A 21,167-nucleotide genomic window follows, 5' to 3' on the forward strand; every position below is an offset into this window, starting at 1 on the left:
TCTGAGCACTTTGGGAGGCTGAGGCAGATGGATCGTTGGAGGTCAGGAGTTCGAGCGCAGCCTGGCCAATATGGTGAAACCCTGTCTCTACTAAAAACACAAAAATTAGCCAGGTGTGGTGGTGGGCGCCCGTAGTCCCAGCTACTCAGGAGACTGAGGCAGGAGAATTGCTTGAACCCAGGAGGTGGAGGTTGCAGTGAGCCAAGATCGTGCCACTGACTTCAGCCTGGGCAACAGAGCAAGACTCTGTCTCAAAAAAAAAAAAAAAAACTGAAACAACAGGTGCCAGAGAGGATGTGGAGAAATAGGAACACTTTTACACTGTTGGTGGGAGTGTAAATTAGTTCAACCATTGTGGAAGACAGTGTGGCGATTCCTCAAGGACCTAGAAATAGAAATTCCATTTGACCCAGCAATCCCATTACTGGGTATATATCCAAAGGATTATAAATCATTCTATTATAAGGACAGATGGACACAAATGTTCATTGTGGCTCTGTTTACAATAGCTAAGACTTGGAACCAACCCAAATGCCCATTGATGGTAGACTGGACAGGGAAAATGTGGCACATATACACCATGGAATACTATGCAGCCATAAAAAAAGATGAGTTCGTGTCCTTTGTAGGGACATGGATGAACCTGAAAACCATCATTCTCAGCAAACTGACACAAGAACAGAAAATCAAACACCGCATGTTCTCGCTCATAGGCGGGTGTTGAACAATGAGAACACATGGACACAGGGAAGGGAGCATCACACACTGGGGTCTGTGGGGGGGAACTAGGGGAGGGACAGCAGGAGGTAGGAAGTTGGGGAGGGATAACATGGGAGAAATGCCAGATATAGGTGATGGGGAGGAAGGCAACAAACCACATTGCCATGTATGTACCTATGCAACAATCCTGCATGTTCTTCATATGTACCCCAAAACCTAAAATGCAATTTTATGTGTGTGTGTGTGTGTGTGTGTGTGTGTGTGTAAAATGTATCATACTAATATGTTAACAATAGGCGAAACTGGCTGTCAGGTAGGGTATGTGGGAATTCTTTGTTCTAGCTTCTCAATTTTTTTGTAAGTCTAAAACTGTTCTAAAAAAGTAAAATTTATTTAGAAAAAAACTGAATAGCAATACTTTGTCATTGAAAAATATAAGTTGTATATTTTTATCATGTATGTGTTATTTTGAAATATGTATACATTATGTATGACACACTGAATAATATTTTCAATAAGACTAATACTAAAATTTAATTTTTATATTTAACATATATTCTTTTATTGCTGAAGTTTATTATGTAATGGTGATATTCTGCTTCAGCCAAATACTGACTTTTAACATTCAGCTCCTTTGCATTCAGCCAATATATATATTCTGTGCCCCTCTAAAAATAATATACATACAAATGATGTAAATTCAAGCTTGGCTGTGTGTCCTTTATTTAAAATACTTGCTTCACAGAAACCTGAGACAATTTGTAAATTAAGTCATACATTTATTCTAAGGAAGAATACCTTGATCTTCTAGAATTCAGGCATTCTTTGCTGCCACCTTGCATCCTCTATCCTGTCTTTTCTGCTGCCACCAGCTGGCTTCCACTACTGCTAAATTCCAGCAACCAGCAGGATTCAATTCAGTGCTTTGTTTTGACTGCTGAGTCCCTGATGAAAACACGAAGTCAGTTGAATAACTAAATTTTTAGGCTGGAAACAGAAAAGCACAACCAATTCATTTCCTGTGTACTATGGACTATCAGATAGCCACATGGTATCTGGTACTTGTCCCAGTAAGTAGTACAGACAAGGCTGCAGATTAACAAAAGAAAAGATATTTCCATTCTTAAGTCAATATTCTGCTCCCAGAGAAGAATATTGTTAAAAACTACAGAGTCATTATATAAGAACAAACAAAGGTCAGATCAAACACAATAGTGTATGAATAGTCTCAGTATATGGCCCGGCATGATGGCTCATGCCTGTAATCCCAGTACTTTGGGATGTGGAGGCTGGCTGAACATCTGAGGTCAGGAAGTCAAGACCAGCCTGGCCAACATACTGAAACCTCATCTCTATGAAAAATACAAAAATTAGCTGAGAGTGGTGGTAGGTACCTATAATTCAAGCTACTCGGAGGCTGAGGCAGGAGAATCACTTGAACCTGGGAGGCAGAGGTTGCAGTCAGCCAAGATTGTGCCACTGCACTCCAACCTGAGTGACAAAAGCAAGACTCTATCTCAAAAAAAAAAGTCTCAGTATAGTGTTAAGCTTTTAATAACTTCAGGAGGATAAATTCCATGAACTTATACATCATTTGAAAGTAAAATTATTTAACTGTATTTCATGCTTATTTGGTTTGTGATTTTTTGAAAAGTGTTTTTTTTTTTGTTTCAGTCAATGTTTGCCATCTTCTGTTAGAGGGACTAAAAAATTTTAAAATGTTCGAAATTTACAGAATAAAATAAGCATATAAGAAATTTAAATAAACTTTCAAGTGACTTTTTGCAAGTTTGTAGCATTAATGCTTCAGAAAGTATTAAAGCTTAAAACAGCACTAAGACTTTTGGGACACTTGTATATGGAGAAGTACAGGGTGCTTGAATATAAACTTTTATAATTTACACCCAGCTATGTTCAAAGAAAACTGAAATCATTTATAACAACACATACACACACAAATAAGCAAAGATATGTAAAACAGTCATAAGCTATCTTGAGAGACATGTGCCTAAGTGAGTAAAACTTCAGGAAAAGTAGGGAGAATGAGGCAAATTAGTAGTAATATTTGTAATATAGGTTTCTGATATTCTATATTTTCATTTGGAAGGGGGTTGAGAATACATTTTTATTTGGGATACGTGTTCTTGAGATAGTATTATGTTCTCAATATTTTGGTATTAGCATTATTACAGCTAATGAGGCTTTTCCAGAAAAGCTGAAACAAGTAACTTTTAAAGATGCACATTAATAGAATGAAAAAATAAATAAATAGTTTTCTTTCCTCTTAGAGATTATCTAGTTCAGTGGTTCTCAACCTTGGCTGCACAGTGCAATGACTTGAGGAGCTTAAAAAGTATAAATGCTTGTGTCCCACCGAGCATTTGATTTAATTGGTCGAGGATACAGAATGGGCATCAGGAATTTTAAAAGACTCTTGGTGATCCTAAAGTTCAGGTAAGGCTGAGAACCACTGCTTTAGTTCAATATATAATCAGGTATATACATCAACATTAAAATGTATAGGTGTTCAGAGCTCTGATTTTTAACCATAGCCCCATCTCAAATATATTAATGGAAAAGGTTGAAAAAAGAACTTAATTTCTTTTCTTTTTCTTTTTCTTTCTTTTTTTTTTTTTTGAGACGGAGTCTCGCTCTGTCACCAAGGCTGGAGTGCAGTGGCTCGATTTTGGCCCACTGCAACCTCTGCCTCCTGGATTCAAGCGATTCTTCTGCCTCAGCCTCCCGAGTAGCTGGGACTACAGGCATGTGCCATCATGCCCGTATGATTTTTCTGTACTATTAGTAGAGCGGGGGTTCACCGTATTTGCCAGGCTGGTCTCAAACTCCTGACCTCGGGATATGACCTCCTCGGCTTCCCAAAGTGCTGGGATTACAGGCGTGAGCCACCGGGCTTGGCTAAAAGAGCCTAATTTAATCAACATGGATAAATTTCAAAAAATGTGTTGAACGAAATAAGCCAGACATAGAGTACTTATCGCATTCTATTTACATAAAGTTAAAAAAATCAGAACGGGGGAGGGGCTATTAACTAGGAAGGGATGCAAGAAGGAAAATTCCTGAGAGGGAAATTTTCTCTATTTTGATTAGGTACACGGATATAAATATTTATCAAAATTCATAGAAATGGGCAATTGAGAACTGTATGTATGATTTCATTATATGTAAATTACAGTTCAGTAAAAAGGATAAACATAATTAAATCTGGATTATCTATGACAGGGTCGAGGAGGGAGAGACGATTACTTCAGATGACCCCAAATCCTCATAGGTTAAAAGAAACAGCAAACCCCTGTCCAGAACTGGCGAGAATGGAGAGTAGACAGCAGGGAGAGCCAAAGCCTAAGAAGTCGCTAGAGACTAGACACCGAGTTCGAACTACCGCCAGGACGGCGGCGCCCGAGCGCCCACAAAAATAAGCCCCCGCGCCATTTCCGGTACTCGCAAATCCGCCCGTGTGTCCTCACAGGAAGAGTCCGGTGGGAAACTGCAGGGAAGCAGCCGGCGGTAGCTTGGTTCCTGCGCGGATGCTGGGGCTGTAAGGCGCGAGCGGTCAGCTGTTTGCAGTGCAGGGAGGACGCCGGGGCTTGCCTTCTCTCCTCTGCCGCCGCCGCCGCCGCCATGATTCCGGTGTCGCTGGTGGTGGTGGTGGTGGGTGGCTGGACTGTTGTCTACCTGACCGACTTGGTGCTGAAGGTGAGGGCCTTGGGCCTAAAGTCCAAGCCCGCGGTGCCCATGGCCGAAGCGCAAGGCCCTGTGTGTCGCCCAAGGCCTTCTTTTCTCTTCCCCTGCCTCGCGCCTCCCGGGCTGGACGGTGCCCACGTGCGACAGTCCGCGTGACGAATCGGCCCGGTGGAGTAAATAAAGCATTGCCGGCCGCGGGAGGGGTGTGGTGTCCTGCGCGGCTGCCACTGTCGCAATGCGGGGCAGTGCAGGCCCTTCAGCCTTCCGGGTCCTGCCCAGGAGGCGCCAGTGGTGGGATCGGGAGGGCTGGGGCCCTGTCAGACCCAGCAGCTGCAGTGCAGCAGGGAGGAAAAGAAAACGTCTGCTTACTGAAGACAGTGTTTTCCCTTATTGTTTTTCAGGTCAAGACCCTCTAGAGACTCAGATATTGGAATGAATCTAAATCAAGCTGTGATTTAGACCAGTAGTCTCAAATTTTAAAATGCATATGATCATCTGGTGTTGCTGTCAAAATGCAGATTCCGATTCAGGTCTGTGGCACGGGCTAAAATTCTGCATTTCTAACCAGTTCCCAAGTGCTACTGATGTTACCATTTCACAGAGTGTATTTCAAAGTTGCACGCTCAAGTAGCAAGGATTTATGTAACAAGTTTCTGACTCCTTGAATTCTGATTTGCACCCTGCATCCCCCTTCTTCACATTAACCAGATATCCTGTGTGCACGGTTCATTTTTCAGTTATTTGAGAAGGGTAGCAAAAAATCAGAAAGAGTTGTCTGACCACATGCTTCAGGCAAGCTTTCAGAATTGAGCATTGGCGAGTAGGGGATGGGGGAGAGTATATATATGGAATAAGTTCATATAAATTCTTAAATGTTTAATAATTCCAGTTATGAATAGCAAAACCTTCATGTTATGAATACCACTTAAAATAGAAAACCATAGTATTATGTGTTTTAGCTTTAACAATAAAATGAAATGAGACTTTCCTTTCTTTCTATCATTTAAACTTGTAAAGTGCAGGAGGTTATATAGCATAGTCCTTAGATCCAGGGCTGGGCTTCTAGTCAATGAGACCTTGAGCAAATTGCTATCTATCTTGGTTTCTCATCTTTAAATAGAGATAATACTAAGGATCTCCTAAGATTATAGAGAGAATTACATTAGTGTATCCACATAAAGTCTTGCTCCTCAACCTGAGGTTCAAGGACCAGTAGCACTTGCATCATTTGGGAGCTTGTTAGAAATGCAGAATCTCTTGCTTATAGCCATTACTGGAGATAGTGAAAAAGAAAAAAAAAAGAAATGCAGAATCTCTGCCAGGCACAGTGGCTCACGCCTGTAATCCCAGCACTTTGGGAGGCTGAAGCGGGCAGATCACAAAGTCATGAGTTTGTAACCAGCCTGACCAACATGATGAAACCCCGTCTCTACTAAAAATACAAAAATTAGCCGGACTTGGTGGTGCATGCCTGTAATCCCAGCTATTCAGGAGGCTGAGGCAGGAGAATCTCTTGAACCTGGAAGGTGGAGGTTGCAGTGAGCCGAGATTGTGCCACTGCACTCCAGCCTGGGCAACAATAGCAAAACTCTGTCTCAAAAAAAAGAAAGAAATGCAGAATCTCAGGCCTCATTCCTGATCTAGGGAATCAGAATCTGCATCTTAGCAAGATCCCAGGCGATTCTTCTGCAGCTGTTTGTGTTTGAAAAGCATCGATTTAGCTGGTCATAGTGGCTCACACCTGTAATCCCAGCACTTTGCGGGAGGCTAAGGTGGGAGGATTGCCTAAGTCCAGGAGTTTGACACTAGCCTGGGCAATAAGTGAGACTTTATTTCTGCAAAAAAATTTAAAAATTAGCCAACCATGGTGGTGCATGCCTGTAGTCCCAACTACTCTGGAGGCTGAAGTAGGAGGATTGCTTGAGTCTGAGCGTCAGAGGTTACAGTGAACCAAGATCGTACCATTGTACTTCTTGTCTGCCTGGGCAACAGAGCAAGACCTTGTCTCAAAAAAAAAAAAGGAAAAAACACTGATGTAAAGTACTTGGCATAGTGCTTAACATGCCATAAGCAATACAGGCCACAGTGATTTTATTGTTTGAAAAAACCACATGAGCCAGGCATGGTGGTACAGCCTATAGTCCCAGCTACTTGTGAGGAAGAGATGGGAGGATTGCTTGAGGCCAGGAGTTCCAGACCAGCCTGAGCAAGATAGTAAGACCCACACACAAAGTCACATGATTTCTTCATGTTGTGTATGTGAAAAAAAATCGAAAAAATAACTTTTACAGTCTCTAGTCACAAGTGTGTGAGGTGACCAAGATGTCACTGGTTTCAGTGACAGCCTCTAACTCCTTAAGAGAGCACCATCCTCTGAGCAAAAGACCTAACATTCATTCAGAGTATCTGCCTGGGAAATGGAGAGACCTCAACTTTTAGGAGCCTGCAGCTTTAGCTTCTCTGCTTCCAGTGTTCCACCCTTGGTTTTTCTCATATTTCTGCATAGACATTTGTTGGAGAAGTGTGTTACTCCTTTTCCAAGTCTTGGAAAACAAACAGACAAAAAAAACTGCCTGAAGACTGAGAGCAGATAACATTACAGATCTAAAGCAAACAGCTATCTATATTCAGACTGTGGTCAGTTTTTAAGACTATGATAGGGATAAGATTTCCTTCTCGGACAGATAAGTTTCTCACATGGGTGGGCATCAATATAACAATACTTACTGTAACTGTGTCAGGTATATAACACAGCCATATGTCATCCAAAATCCTGTATTAGTTAAGGACTTCAGCCTTCCCTAAAGGTAAAACTCTTGCTGGGGCTGTGTATAAGCAGCTATCCCCACAAACCCAGATAATTTAAGAGGCATTATTGAGACCAAGACGGCTTTAGATAAGTTTTGTACTTTTTACATGATCAAGATTGACCTAACTTCTTAGAGTTGTTGCTCAGAAGAAGAAAGCAAGCACTAATCACAACTGTCCCTTCTCTTGGATTGATCAGGTTTTTTTTTTTTAATGATAACACAACGCTTCTAGACCAGTGCTGCCCAATATGGTAGCTATTAGCTACACGTGGTTATTGAGCCTTTGAATCAGAGCTAGTCCAAATTAAGATGCGCTCTAAGTATAAAGTTGACATTGAAATTCAACGAATTAGCAGCCCCCCCAAAAAATAAAGTATCTCAACAATACTGTATGTTGATTACATGTTAAAATATCTTGGATATTTTGGGGTAAAAGTATATGAAAATTATTTAAAATTTGCCTACTAAGCAATTTAAAGTTATATATGTGGCTTGCATTTGTGGCTCATGTTATATTTCTATTGGACCACACTGTTCTAAGCAGGGGTCAGCAAACTTTTTGTAAAGGACTTGGTAATAAGTATTTTAGGTTTTGTGGGTCACACAGGGACTCTGTCACATATTTTTGGGTTTTGTTGACTTTTTATAATCCCTTAAGAAGGTGAAAAGTATTCTTAGCTCACAAGTTGTATGCAAACAGTCTGTAGTTTGGATTTGGCCTGTGGCCCATAGTTTACCAGACCCTAATCTCAGTAGACCAGTTAGGTCTGTGACCTTTAATATTCTGAAGAATAAACATAAAGCTTTAAGATTATAAGCATTTTTGCAGTCAGCATCTTGATTTCCTCTAGGAAATACTTTATTTTCTTACAAATTATAAATTGTTCTTCAAAATTGAGTGATGTAGAACTTTTCTTTCTCCTTAGTCATCTGTCTATTTTAAACATTCTTACGAAGACTGGCTGGAAAACAATGGATTGAGCATCTCCCCTTTCCACATAAGATGGCAAACTGCTGTTTTCAATCGTGCCTTTTACAGTTGGGGACGGCGGAAAGCGAGGATGCTTTACCAATGGTATTCTTCATCTTTTTTTTTGGTTTAAGTTAATTATTAAGTGATCATGATGGATAGCTTGTAAATTAACTATTTTCATCATTTTACAGTCTTCTGAGTTTTAAAATATTGACAGTTTTAACTTTCTGGTTTTATATAACCTTATTGGATGTATCATTGTGGTTTACATACATTAAAAATTGAGGTATTTATGGCAATTTATGGTTAGGGCTTTACACTGATCTCTGAGATACCCAATATACTGGCAGGTTCTGTAGATGAGAGAATGTGAGGATCAGGGGTAGCATGGTCTAAATTCATTTTTGTTAAAAATTTAGCCCCAAATGGATTAGAGATAAATATAAACTATCAAATTATCAGAGTTAGCGGAAAATGCAATAGCAGATCAAAGCATACAAAGTAGAAAGAAGGATATAATAAAAATAAGAACAGAAATCAGTGAAATAGAAAATATACAATAGAGAAAATCAGCAAAGCCAAAAGTTGGTTCTTTGAAAATATTATTTGGGCCGGGCTTGGTGGCTCATGCCTGTAATCCCAGCACTTTGGGAGGCCGAGGCAGGTGGATTGCTTGAGGCCAGGAGTTCCAGACCAGACTGGCCAACATGGTGAAATTCTGTCTCTACTACAAATACAAATATTAGCTGGGCATGGTGGCGCCCATCTGTGGTCCCAGCTACTTGGGAGGCTAAGGCACGAGAATCACTTGAACCCAAGAGGCGGAGGTTGCAGTGAGCCAGTATCACAGCCCTGCACTGCAGCCTGGATGACAGAGCAAGACCCTGTCTCAAATAAATGAGTAAATAGAAAATATTAATTGATAAATCCCTACCATGACTGATCAAGGGAAAAGAGACATAAGTAATTAAAAATGAGAATTGAGGCCAGGCACGTGGCCGATGCCTATAATCCCAGCAGTTTAGGAGATCGAGATGGGCGGATTGCTTCACCCCAGGAGTTCGAGACCAGCCTGGGTAACATGGTAAAACACCATATCTACAAAAAATATAAAACTTAGCCAGACTTGGTAGCATGGGTGTGTAGTCCCAGCTACTCGGGAGGCTGAAGTGGGAGGACCACTTGAGCCTGGAAGGTCATGGCTGCAGTGAGCTATGACTGTGCCACTGCACTCCAGCCTAGGTGACATAGTGAGACCCTGTTTCAAAAAGAAAAATGGGAATTGAAAAGAGGACATTACTACTGATTCTGTAGACATTAAAAAACTAGTAAGACTATTAAGAACAATTCTATGCCTATAAATTTGGCAGTTTTAATGAAATGAACAAGTTCCTTGAAAAGCACAACTTATCAAAGTTAGAAAACGTAGCAGATTATCTCTACTATAGAAGGGTAGCTTCTAATGATTAAAACAATAGAAGAAAGAAACTATCACTAAATTGTACCATGTTAATATTTAAGCTCATTTTATCACAAAATAAAGCTGAAATACAATGCAGACACTAGAAGAGGTAGATGAAAAGATAGATGTCTTTGATGACAAAAGGGCTTTCGTAACAACATAAGGATAAGATAAAAACAATGTTATGTAAATGAGCAAATGCATGAAAAGAAACAAACTTTTTTATTGGGAATGATATTCAGATTCTTTAGTTATCAGAAAATTATAAATTATTGAACTGCTTAAACTAGTGCTCATGCTTCAGTCAAATATTTGAAGTTTATGTAGGAAAAAGAGACAGTTATTGAAATTTTTTAGCCATTATTTTGAAGCTATGAAATGTGGCTGGTCAGTGAATTTGCTAGTCCATGAATTGAGAGAAATTGTAAATTTACATGATTTTTTTTTTCCTTTTGACAGGTTCAATTTTGGAATGGTGTTTGGTGTAATTGCCATGTTTAGCTCATTTTTTCTCCTTGGAAAAACGCTGATGCAGACTCTGGCGCAAATGATGGCTGACTCTCCCTCTTCTTATTCTTCCTCCTCTTCTTCATCCTCTTCCTCTTCGCTTCACAATGAACAGGTGTTACAAGTTGTGGTAAGCATCATCTTTTTGCTTTAAATAATTACCGAAATAGAGATAGAAGATATCAGTTCTGATCTAGTATAACTCCTATCCATAATATAAATATGAAATGAATTAAAAGTCTCATAATTTTCAAATTACCTGCTTACACAAAAAAACAATAATAAGAATACAGCAAGGAATTGTTGAAATATTCAGTAGTAGTGGTAGCATTAATGGTAACAGAGAACAAGTGAACCACCATTAAGACTGTCAGCAATTACACAGATATGTGACTGAATTCACATCTTTTTAAGATGTTAAATGATTGTTACTTTCAAGGAATAAGCATGCTAATTTAAGATCTCTATAATATGTAAGTAAATTGCATTCCAATTCTATGCAAAGTGTTTCCTTTTTATGGCCCTCAGAGTCTAACCAATAATATCCTTTTAATTAAAGATGTAAGACCTTTCTGAATGGCCACTGTGATTTCTTTCTTTTTTTTTTTTTTTTTTGAGACAGAGTTTCGCTCTCGTTACCCAGGCTCGAGTGCAATGGCGCCATCTCGGCTCACTGCAACCTCCGCCTCCTGGGTTCAGGCAATTCTCCTGCCTCAGCCTCCTGAGTAGCTGGGATTACAGGCACGCGCCACCATGCCCAGCTAATTTTTTGTATTTTTAGTAGAGATGGGGTTTCACCATGTTGACCAGGATGGTCTCGATCTCTTGACCTCGTGATCCACCTGCCTCGGCCTCTCAAAGTGCTGGGTGTGATTTCTTTATGTGAAGAATAATGTGCTGAGTTGTACTCCTTTGAGTATAAGCTAAATTTAATTATTCTCACTTTAAAATTCATGAGTAGACCTTATCATTTTATGTCTCCAAAGTTTGGAAGAGGGCTTTATGTTGGCTCACTTTTATTTCACATTTTTACGTTTATAGTTCCCATTTCCATGAATCATGGATGTTGTTTTTAATCATGTTCTCATTAATATAGTAGACTAAGGATCAGTAACAGATTGGTTTTTTCTTTTTCTTGGCTCTTTGTGGCCTCTGCTAGGCTGGGTCACTGGGAAGATTTAGAAATCACTTATAGAGAACAATAATCTCTCCTATACTCATAGCTCTTTCTTAGAGATTAAAAAGATTCACCAGGTGAGGCCTCAGAAGAAATTATTTATTTCTTCAGCAAACATTTCCTGGCTTACAGATGAGAAAATCAAGGTACAGACACATCAGGTCACTTGCCTGTGGTCACAACTCATAACTACTAAATCCATCATCACTGATCTTAGAGCCTATGGACATTATGCTTTACTTTTAAGAAAGACAACTAATTCTTCAAGGAACTATAAGTAACTTTACTTATAGTTTTATACTTCTAGGTATATGGTGGGAGGATAGGTAGGACTAGAGGCAAGAGAACAGGATAGTGCAGGAAATAAGGTGGGAGCTACAGGTAGGGTCTAGGTTATGAAGTTTTTATTTTACCTACAGATAGCAAGTCTGTACAAAATGGACCGAAGTCATTAGACTAAAGATAGGGAGATCATTTAAGAGCAGTAATTTATGTTAGAGGTAATAAAAATCTAAAATTAGTGACAAGGAGAATGAAGGGTTGGATTCAAGTGACCTTTTGGAGTGAAATTATCAGACCTTGGTGAGTAATTGAATTTGAGGCTGGAGGGAGAAGGAAAAGCTTACCAAGAAAGAGGACAGGAGAGAAAGAAGCCAGTTGGAGAAAATAAGATCATTGGCTTATCTGCCTGCTGGAATTAGAATGGCAAAATGTTGTTTAAAGAAGAAATTATTTCTTCTCTTTGCCTCCCAGTTTATTCATGGTGCTCCCAAAAATATCAGCTCTATTAGGAGAGCCATGCTTTGGAAGCATTAAGAAGTCAGCTGCCCTCTGGAACCCACCATGCATATTTATGTATAAGTTTACTAATGTTATGAATCCTGACTTTGATATGAGCTCTTGTAGCTTAAGTAACATACTTTCTGTTTACTCTATAATTCCCAACAGCCTTGTTCAGTATTAATTCTCCAAACCGTAGCACTCTGTGTTGTTGAAAGTATTCTGTATTCAGTATTCTGGTACATCTAATACCCTGTGTGAATCATGGCAGAGACAGATGGGCAGTCATGTACTGTTGCCAGCAAATAAGACCTACCATCTGTTGGTGTTGTCACACATTCAAATTCTTACTTTATCTCACTCACTAGTACATGCAGAAAATAATAAAGAGAAGGAAAAAATATCTTATTAGATCAAGCTTACTGATTTATTTGGAATAAAAGTAAGGTAACCAGGATATTTTATGATATACAGGGTATGAATGACAGTCTTAAGTATATAAATTTAGAGAGGCATCAAAGAAAAGTAAAACATTGGAAAGAGGTCCCAAACAATTGGAAATGGAGCAGGTATATAAAAAGGGAGGTAGAGCCGGGCACAGTGGCTCACGCCTGTAATTCCAGCACTTTGGGAGGCCGAGGCGGGTGGATCACGAGGTCAAGAGATCGAGACCATCCTGGTCAACTTGTGAAACCCCGTCTCTACTAAAAATACAAAACATTAGCTGGGCATGGTGGCACATACCTGTAATCCCAGCTACTCAGGAGGCTGAGGCAGGAGAATTGCCTGAACCCAGGAGGCAGAGGTTGCGGTGAGCCGAGATGGCGCCATTGCACTCCAGCCTGGGTAACAAGAGCGAAACCCTGTCTCAAAAAAAAACGGAAGTAGAATTTCTTGAAAAATTTGCTTCATAGGGTCCAAGTAAAGAGAATTTCAGGTAATGAACATTCAAAACATATCCATTTCCTTTGACCCTTTACTTCCACATCTGGGGCTCTAGCTTAAGGAAACACTTTTGAATACAGAAGAAAATAGTAGTCATCAAGCTCTTTAGCCTAACATTACTTATTATTATGAAGAATTAAAAGCAACCAAAATATCTAATTGAGGAATGGTTAAATTACTGGATTGTCATTCAATGAGATATTATGCACATATTAAAAATGATTATAACTAGTTTCGGCCAGGTGTGGTGGTTCATGCCTGTAGTCCCAGCACTTTGAGAAACTGAGGTGGGTGGATCACTTGAGGTCAGGAGGTTGAGACCAGTCTGGGCAACATAGTGAAACCCCGTCTCTACTAAAAATACAAAATTAGCCGGGCATAGTGGCTCTTGCCTGTAGTCCCAGCTATTTAGGAGACTGAGGCAGGAGAATACTTGAACCCAGGAGGCGGATGTTGCAGTAAGCCGAGATCACTCCATTGCACTCCAGCTTGGGCAACAAGAGTGAAACTCCATCTCAAATAAAAAATAAGATTATAACTAGTTTCATAACTAAAGAAAGGACACTTGGAATTAATGGAATTTAGAAAACGATTCAAGCAGCATTGTTTGACTCTTCAGTTATTAAAGGAGGCTTTTTAGGTGAGAGTTCTCTGTGTGCACAAAAATAAATTCCAGTTGAATAAAAAGTAAAACTTGAAATCATAAAAGGCCTTGAAAGACAAGACCCAGGTTATCATTTTTATGAATACAGAATGAGGAAGACATAGAGTGAATAGTAGAAACCATAAATATTTTTTATTTAATAGTAACACCTTTATTTTTCATTTTTTAAAATACTTTATTAGAGCAGTTTAAGATTCACGGCAAAATTGAGAAGGCACAGAGGTTTCCTCCTTACAATGATGAAACTATATGAATATGTCATTACCACCCATAGTTTACATTAGGGTTCACTCTTGGTGTTGTAGGAAATCATGAATACTAATAGATTTGACTACCTAAATTTTACATATCAAAAACTAAAAGCAAAGTAAAATTAAAAGGGAAACAAACTGGAATACATTTATGTCATGTATTACAAAGGACCAATGCTGATATTTGAAGTGATCTTACTGATCAGTAAGAAAAAGATGAATACTTTGGGAGAAAAAAAGTTAGGTCATCAGTAGGAAACTCACAGAAGGACCAAAAAATGGTCAAAAGTATGGGGAAAGTTCAGCTTTACAAATGTAAGTCACATTGCAGATTTGAATAAAATGAGCTTGCCCAAGGTTATGGAAAGGTCTGATTTTAGAGTGCAGTTTGATGATATGTATCAAAATCGTTTAAACTTTGTGTAATAATAGGATTTACTATCCTCTCTGTGAGGCATAATGTTAAACATTGGACAAAGATTAGCTCATTTAATCCTCCAAATTACCCTTTTGTGGAAATGTGGTTATTTCCATTTTAATGATGAGAAAATCGGAATGTTGGGGAAATAATGCCAACTTTCCCAAGGTTATTTAGCTAGTTAGAGATAGAGACCAGACCTCAAACCCATAATATGTCTCAAGAACCCAATCCCTTAACAAGTATGCTCATCTAAGAATTTCTTCCCCTAAAATATTTAGGTGTGCGTGTCCAAATATCTTTTTTATTATTATTATTTTTGAGACAGAGTCTTGTTCTGTTGCCCAGGCTGGAGTGCAGTGGTGCAATCTCAGCTCACTGCAGCCTCTTCCCCCTGGCTTCCAGTGATTCTCCTGCCTCAGCCTCCTGGGTATCTGGGATTACAGCTGTACGTCACCACGCCCGGCTAATTTTTGTATTTTTAGTAGAGATGGGTTTCGCCATGTTGGCCAGGCTCGTCTGGAACTCCTAACCTCACGTGATCCGCCCGTCTCTGCCTCCCAGTGCTGGGATTACAGGCATGAGCCACTGCACCCGGCCTGTCCAAGTATCTTTATTATATTATTTATGAGCAGAAACTTTTAAAACAATTAAATGCCCAACAATTTATTCCATAGAATACAGTGTAGCTATTAAAAATCATATTGAGATAGAAAATACTCATGGGAAGATGTCTGTCACACTGTTAAGTGAAAGAGCAGATTTCAAAACCAGATTTATAGGCCGGGCGCGGTGGCTCAAGCCTGTAATCCCAGCACTTTGGGAGGCCAAGACAGGTGGATCACGAGATCGAGAGATCGAGACCATCCTGGTCAACATGGTGAAACCCCGTCTCTACTAAAAATACAAAAAAAATTAGCTGGGCATGGTAGTGCGTGCCTGTAATCCCAGCTACTCAGGAGGCTGAGGCAGGAGAATTGCCTGAACCCAGGAGGCGGCAGCCGAGATCACGCCATTGCACTCCAGCCTGGGTAACAAGAGCGAAACTCCGTCTCGAAAAAAAAAAAAACAAAAAAAAACCAGATTTATAATAAAAGTATAGTTTTTAAAAATACGTGTACATGAAAAGACTAAAAGGACATATATCAGATGGTTGAGAATGGTTTTGTATGTGTGTGTATGTATGTTTGGGGAGCAGTATTTTAGGCTTCTGTTTTGCTTTGAGTTTTCCAGTTTTCCTGCTTTAAACATATTTTTTATAATTAACATAATACTTATAAAAGAAAGTAGGAATTTCTTCCAGAAGGATACCTTTCGGATCCCAACTCCTGACTGTAAGAAATAGATTCTCAGTATGTAAATTGTATTCCTAAGCCTGGTGTGTCCCACTTTAATTTATTGTCTCCCTTTAACAGATGACATAATTTGGGAGTGATTACTTATGAGAAAGTATCTTTGTCATCTAAAAGAAATTTACTGTGCACCTCTTATTTTCCCTTGTGTATGCAGTAACATATACATGTACATTTTGTCTTGCACATGATTTCAAGACAACTTCATCATATGTTTATAACTTGTCTATATGTTGCAAATGCCTTAATTTCTACATTAAATTTCCATTTTAATGTACTTGTGTATCGCTTTCACACTATTTTTCTGACCAGTGTAATGGATAAACTGATGGAATAGAAGGGTATGGTGCTCCCACACTGATCAGGATCCCTATTAGACTAGCTTTCATTACCAACTCGCCTGTAATTTGAGGATATTAAAATGAAACTCACCGATTAATAATATGGGGTTCCTATATTAATCAACACAAGTACTTGGAACCTTGCCATAACAATTCAGAGGAAGGTCTAGGAATTTTAACAAGGATTCCTAAATCAGGCATCCAGCCCTTGAGGGTGGGTCAACTGCTGCCTGCTTCACTGTCACCCTGCATTCCCTGGCACTTTGCTGGGCTCCCTTATTCTTTCCCATGGTGAAGACTCCAGGGAGCTAAAGTTTCAATTGTTTAACCTGGTGTTTCCCATTCTCTTTAGATTCTTGTCGTGCTTGTTCCAGAGAAACTGACTAGTTCGAAAAATGAACTGGTGTTTTTGTTTTTTATTACGATAGAAATTGAGAAGTAAACCAATTATTACTTTTAGTTTGCAGAACATTCAGCTTCAAGGTTTAATACAGGATGAACATCATGTATCAAGTGGGACTCCCCTGCACCTCCACTGATGATTATTGCCATATTGTGTCTATGAACAGGTTCCTGGTATAAATTTACCCGTCAATCAACTGACTTATTTCTTCGCTGCAGTTCTCGTCAGTGGTGTTGTACATGAAATTGGACATGGGATAGCAGCTATTAGGTAATCATATTTACCTTTTTCTTTGTGCTACTTGCAAAAAAAGCTTTTCATTTAGGAGGGTTTATTACTAAAATCTGCTACATTTGATACTTCACTATTTTTATTTCCGTGGCTATTGCCCAGTGTATAGCCCTCATTTGTTACTTTGAGGAAGCTTCTCTTTTATAGAGAAAATTAATATCTTGGTGAATATGCTCAGTTAACCATGGGCATATCTGTAATCTGAGTCTTTCTATCCTTTGCCTCTGCCAGTGTGATTATCCTTATGATGACTCACAGTTTTTACCCAATCCTGAAAGCCAATCTTTCTATTCATCATTGGGTCAGAATGATAACCACTCTACTCAAAACCCACACCGTAGAACTTTATTTGACTTAGCAGCTGAAATAATTTCCTGCTTCTGCTTATGTCCTCTGCTGGCTACTGAAAACTGAAAAGCACTGGGTTTAACAAATACCATAGTCTATCTAGAAACCCAAGTGGAAGATAAGAAGATGAGACCTGGGACTAGCTTTGAGTATCATGCCCTGTTCTTGGTCTTGACTAACCAAATGTATCATTGTAACTATACCTAAGCATTTAAAAGCCTATAAAACATATAAAATCATGATGGGAGAGGGCCATGTCACAACTCCCCTGCTACCTCCAGTGATAATTACTGCCATAATTAGTAAGCATGCTGATAGGAATGTGTTTTATCATTTCGGTGTGTGCACCAGAGAAAAGGTTAAAAACCTCTGTTTTGGAAGAGAAGATGTAATCATTTCTTATTACTTTCCAGTTGCTTATGAACAAGAGTCTATTGACACTAAATTCTCATCTTATCAGAGCATATACTGTTACACATGCATCCACAATAGTGGTTTAAGGTGGCAGCTGCTGGGTTTTTTTTGTCTTTTTAAACCTCCTTCACTTTTGCTTCCATGGTTTTAGCTTTGCAGCCTTTAGGATTTTACCTGTGGACACATCATTAATTACAGCTTAATAATTTACAGTATATTTGTAAAATAACTTGGGTAATTTTTTTTCAATGCCAACTGCCAAGAGAAAAATGAACTGGACAGTTGTCTTACATATTTAGTATTAAGCAACAGCATATATTTGAGTGATGCTTTTTTCTAGGGGGGCTGTTTAGTTTTATGAGACTTAAATGTAATATTAACTTTTGGAAAATTAAGTGAGAAAAAATGTTTCTCTCTTTTTTTAATATGGAGATCAAAACCTGAAAAAACAGGTTCTCTTAAGGACAATCTGAGCATTATGCATGTTTAAACACACTTATTTAACATTAGCTCAATAGGAATACACTTAGATAAATCTTCACCATTATTTATAATTGCCAAGACAATATAAGTTACTAGGTAATTTACTTGAATTATATAGTCTCCTGTGTCTATCTCTGAAAATAGTTCAGAGTAAACCATAAAAATGTTTTTCATTTAGTTTCTCATAGAAGCCATTTCTGTATATATGTGACTGATTTCAATTATTTGCTCAACACATTGGTTTCTAAAAATTTTGAAGTCTATTTCAGTATGCCCTATTTTACAAAATTCAGTTTCACAGGTAACCAAATCTGTACATTATTATAAAATTAAGCTTATAGGCCAGGTGCGGTGGCTCACGCCTTGTAATCCCAGCACTTTGGGAGGCCGAGGCTGGCGGATCATGAGGTCAGGAGATTGAAACCATCCTGGAAAATGTAGTGAACCCCCATCTCCACTAAAAATACAAAAATTAGCTGGGTGGCGCATGCCTGTAATCCCAGCTACTTGGGTGGCTGAGGCAGGAGAATCCCTTGAACCAGGGAGTCAGAGGTTGCATTGAGTCGAGATCACGCCACTGCAATCCAGCCTGGTGACAGAGCGAGACTCTGTCTCAAAAAAAAAGATCATATATAGTATAGATACAATTTTTTTGGCTGTTCAGAGAGACTTTTTGTTTCTTAAGCAAGAATTCTAATTACAGTGAAAAGTTTTAAGATTATGTACGCTATTAATTTGACAAATACAATAGTATTAGTAAACTCCTTTTTCTTATGTGGTTTCTTAGGGAACAAGTTCGATTTAATGGCTTTGGGATTTTTCTCTTCATTATTTATCCTGGAGCATTTGTTGATTTGTTCACCACTCATTTGCAACTTATATCGCCAGTCCAGCAGCTAAGGATATTTTGTGCAGGTAACAGACTTAATTTTATTTTAATATATATCTGTGGTTTGGGTTTTGATTTTCTATGGTTAAATTTTTGGAAAATATGTCACAAATAGCAATATCTTATCTTTTGGTTAATAACTTCAGTTTATAAGGCCCCTCAAGAGAAGAAGGGTAAAATAATTTACATTCCAGTTTCTTCCATAAAACCAACTAAAAACAACATAAATGATTTCTTTAAAAATTTAAAAACAAAGGAAAACTTTGTTTTATCCACAACATGAAATCGCAAACTATAATGAATGTCAACTCAGCTGAAATTAGAATGAAATTTGCATCAAATCAAGGGAGAACATGAAGAATTAACTAACAGATAAATCAAAAGTATCCAGGAATGGAGACGAAGTGTTAAGAAAGGATGGTTAGTGAACTCTGGCACTGTCAAAGTTCAGTCAGAGAAACAGAATCCCTTGGAGATATATAACTATGTAGGGAAGAAATTCTGGGAACCACAGTTCCATCTGCGTGAAATTGACATAAGACATCCATCACACCCTTCTGTCACTTTTAACGGAATAACAGGCTTAAGCAAGTGTGGAGTTAGAATTCTCAAACTAATAAATAAAAATTGAAGGTGGAAAAAACAAAAACAGGAAATAGAAATACTAATTTCCTCAACTTCTTAGTGGAGAGAACATCTGCCTGAATTTGATAAATCAAGAAATAGAGGCTTGAGTATATCACTTAAGATTATAAATGTAAATACTATAAGATCTAAAAACACAAGCTTTTTAGTTATCACAGTGAAAGCATGAAACACACACCAAAGAAAACAGACACTATATCAAAATAGAAACCATGGTTTTGGTAAGACCAAAACACATTTATTTTTGTCAATAAACATAAATGAAATAAGCTCACCTGCTGAAAGAAAGATACCCTTAGTTTGTATTTAAAATATGTCCCAAATGTGTGATGTACAAAAGAAATCCGTCTAACTAATTACTCAAAAATATGGAAAGTAAAATGAGTAGAACATAACATGCAAATGGGAACAGAAAATAAAACCAAAAGCATTCTGTCAGACATTAGGGGCCATTTAACAATAATAAGGATTATAAGCCACAATGAAAACGTAACAGTTGTGAATCTTACCGTATCAAGTAACAAATCATCAAAGCAAAACTAAAAAGGGAAAAGTACAAGAAGAAACAGAAAGGTAATTTAAAAAACTCACCTTTTTACACATGGCAGATAAGTATAAAAAGGTCAGGCTAAGGCAAAAATAGGTATGTTAAATTCTATGCCATGAACACAGAAGACAATCAATATCTTTTCAAGTGCCCATGGGAGTTAAAAGAAAGCTTCAATAAATTCCCAAGAGAAGACTAGCAGCCTAAGTAAAAACTACCTGAAATTTCAAAATTTATATTAATCGCACCTTGGATTAATTTAATTCAAACTTGTGATTTCAGTGTATCTAAAAATGATGATGATGAAATCATTGTACTGAGATAATGTTTAAAGTTTTGCTAAAAGAAAAATGCACTGACTTAGGCAGTTATGCTATTAGAAATGGTAATAGATCAGTTAAGCATTCAACTTAAGTGAGAAAACTGTAAAATAATTAAGAAATGATGTAATTAGTAAGGATATAGGCAGAAATAATAAATTAGAAAAAACAAAACTAGATCTGCTAAATTGAAGAGTTCTTAAAAAAAGATTAGTTGAACAATGAAAAGAAGCATCTAAAGACAATTAGCTATCAGACTGGGGAATGACGATTGATAACAGAGAAAATAAAAACAATTATAAGTGTTCTTTACTCATCTCTGCAAAAAAGTTTCAAAAACCTGGATAAATCTAAGAAAATAAAAATAGCTGCAATTAACTCGAGAGGCAATCAAAAAAATCTAAATAGACAAATAATTACAACAGGAGAAATTAAGAAAGTTGATGAAGAATGCCCTTTCTTTTTATTTTGAGACTGAGTCTGACTGTGTCACCCAGGCTGGAGTACTGTGATCTTGGCTCACTGCAACCTCTGCCTTCTGGGTTCAAGTGATTCTCTTGCCTCAGCCACCTTAGTAGCTAGGATTACAGGCACTTGCCACCATGCCTGCTAATTTTTGTATTTTTAGTAGAGACAGGGTTTCGCCACTCTGGCCAGACTGGTCTCAAACTCCTGACCTCAAATGATCCTCCTGCCTTGGCTTCCCAAAGTGCTGGGATTACAGG

At 38.3% G+C, this 21,167-nt stretch overlaps 1 protein-coding gene and 1 long non-coding RNA gene across 3 annotated transcripts in view; one reads left to right on the plus strand and one right to left on the minus strand.

The window, feature by feature from the left end:
- Positions 1-1,555: 1,555 nt before the first annotated feature.
- Positions 1,556-4,572, minus strand: LOC118150582 (uncharacterized). Its single transcript, XR_004738683.3, has 2 exons — positions 4,029-4,572; positions 1,556-1,665 (listed from the first exon to the last, which is right to left on the minus strand). It is a non-coding gene; the product is annotated as an uncharacterized LOC118150582 (long non-coding RNA).
- MBTPS2 (membrane bound transcription factor peptidase, site 2) overlaps positions 4,220-21,167 on the plus strand; it is a 47,270-nt gene continuing 30,322 nt past the window's right edge. For both annotated transcript variants that reach the window (XM_002762713.8, XM_035287928.3), the window contains exons 1-5: positions 4,220-4,434; positions 8,159-8,307; positions 10,127-10,304; positions 16,672-16,775; positions 18,829-18,956. In XM_002762713.8, coding sequence (XP_002762759.2) covers positions 4,360-4,434; positions 8,159-8,307; positions 10,127-10,304; positions 16,672-16,775; positions 18,829-18,956 — 634 coding nt within the window. In that variant the 5' untranslated portion in view covers positions 4,220-4,359. The remainder of the gene's footprint in view (positions 4,435-8,158; positions 8,308-10,126; positions 10,305-16,671; positions 16,776-18,828; positions 18,957-21,167) is intronic.

The sequence above is a fragment of the Callithrix jacchus genome, chromosome X (genome assembly GCF_049354715.1).
Source record: "Callithrix jacchus isolate 240 chromosome X, calJac240_pri, whole genome shotgun sequence".
Lineage (NCBI taxonomy): Eukaryota > Metazoa > Chordata > Mammalia > Primates > Cebidae > Callithrix > Callithrix jacchus.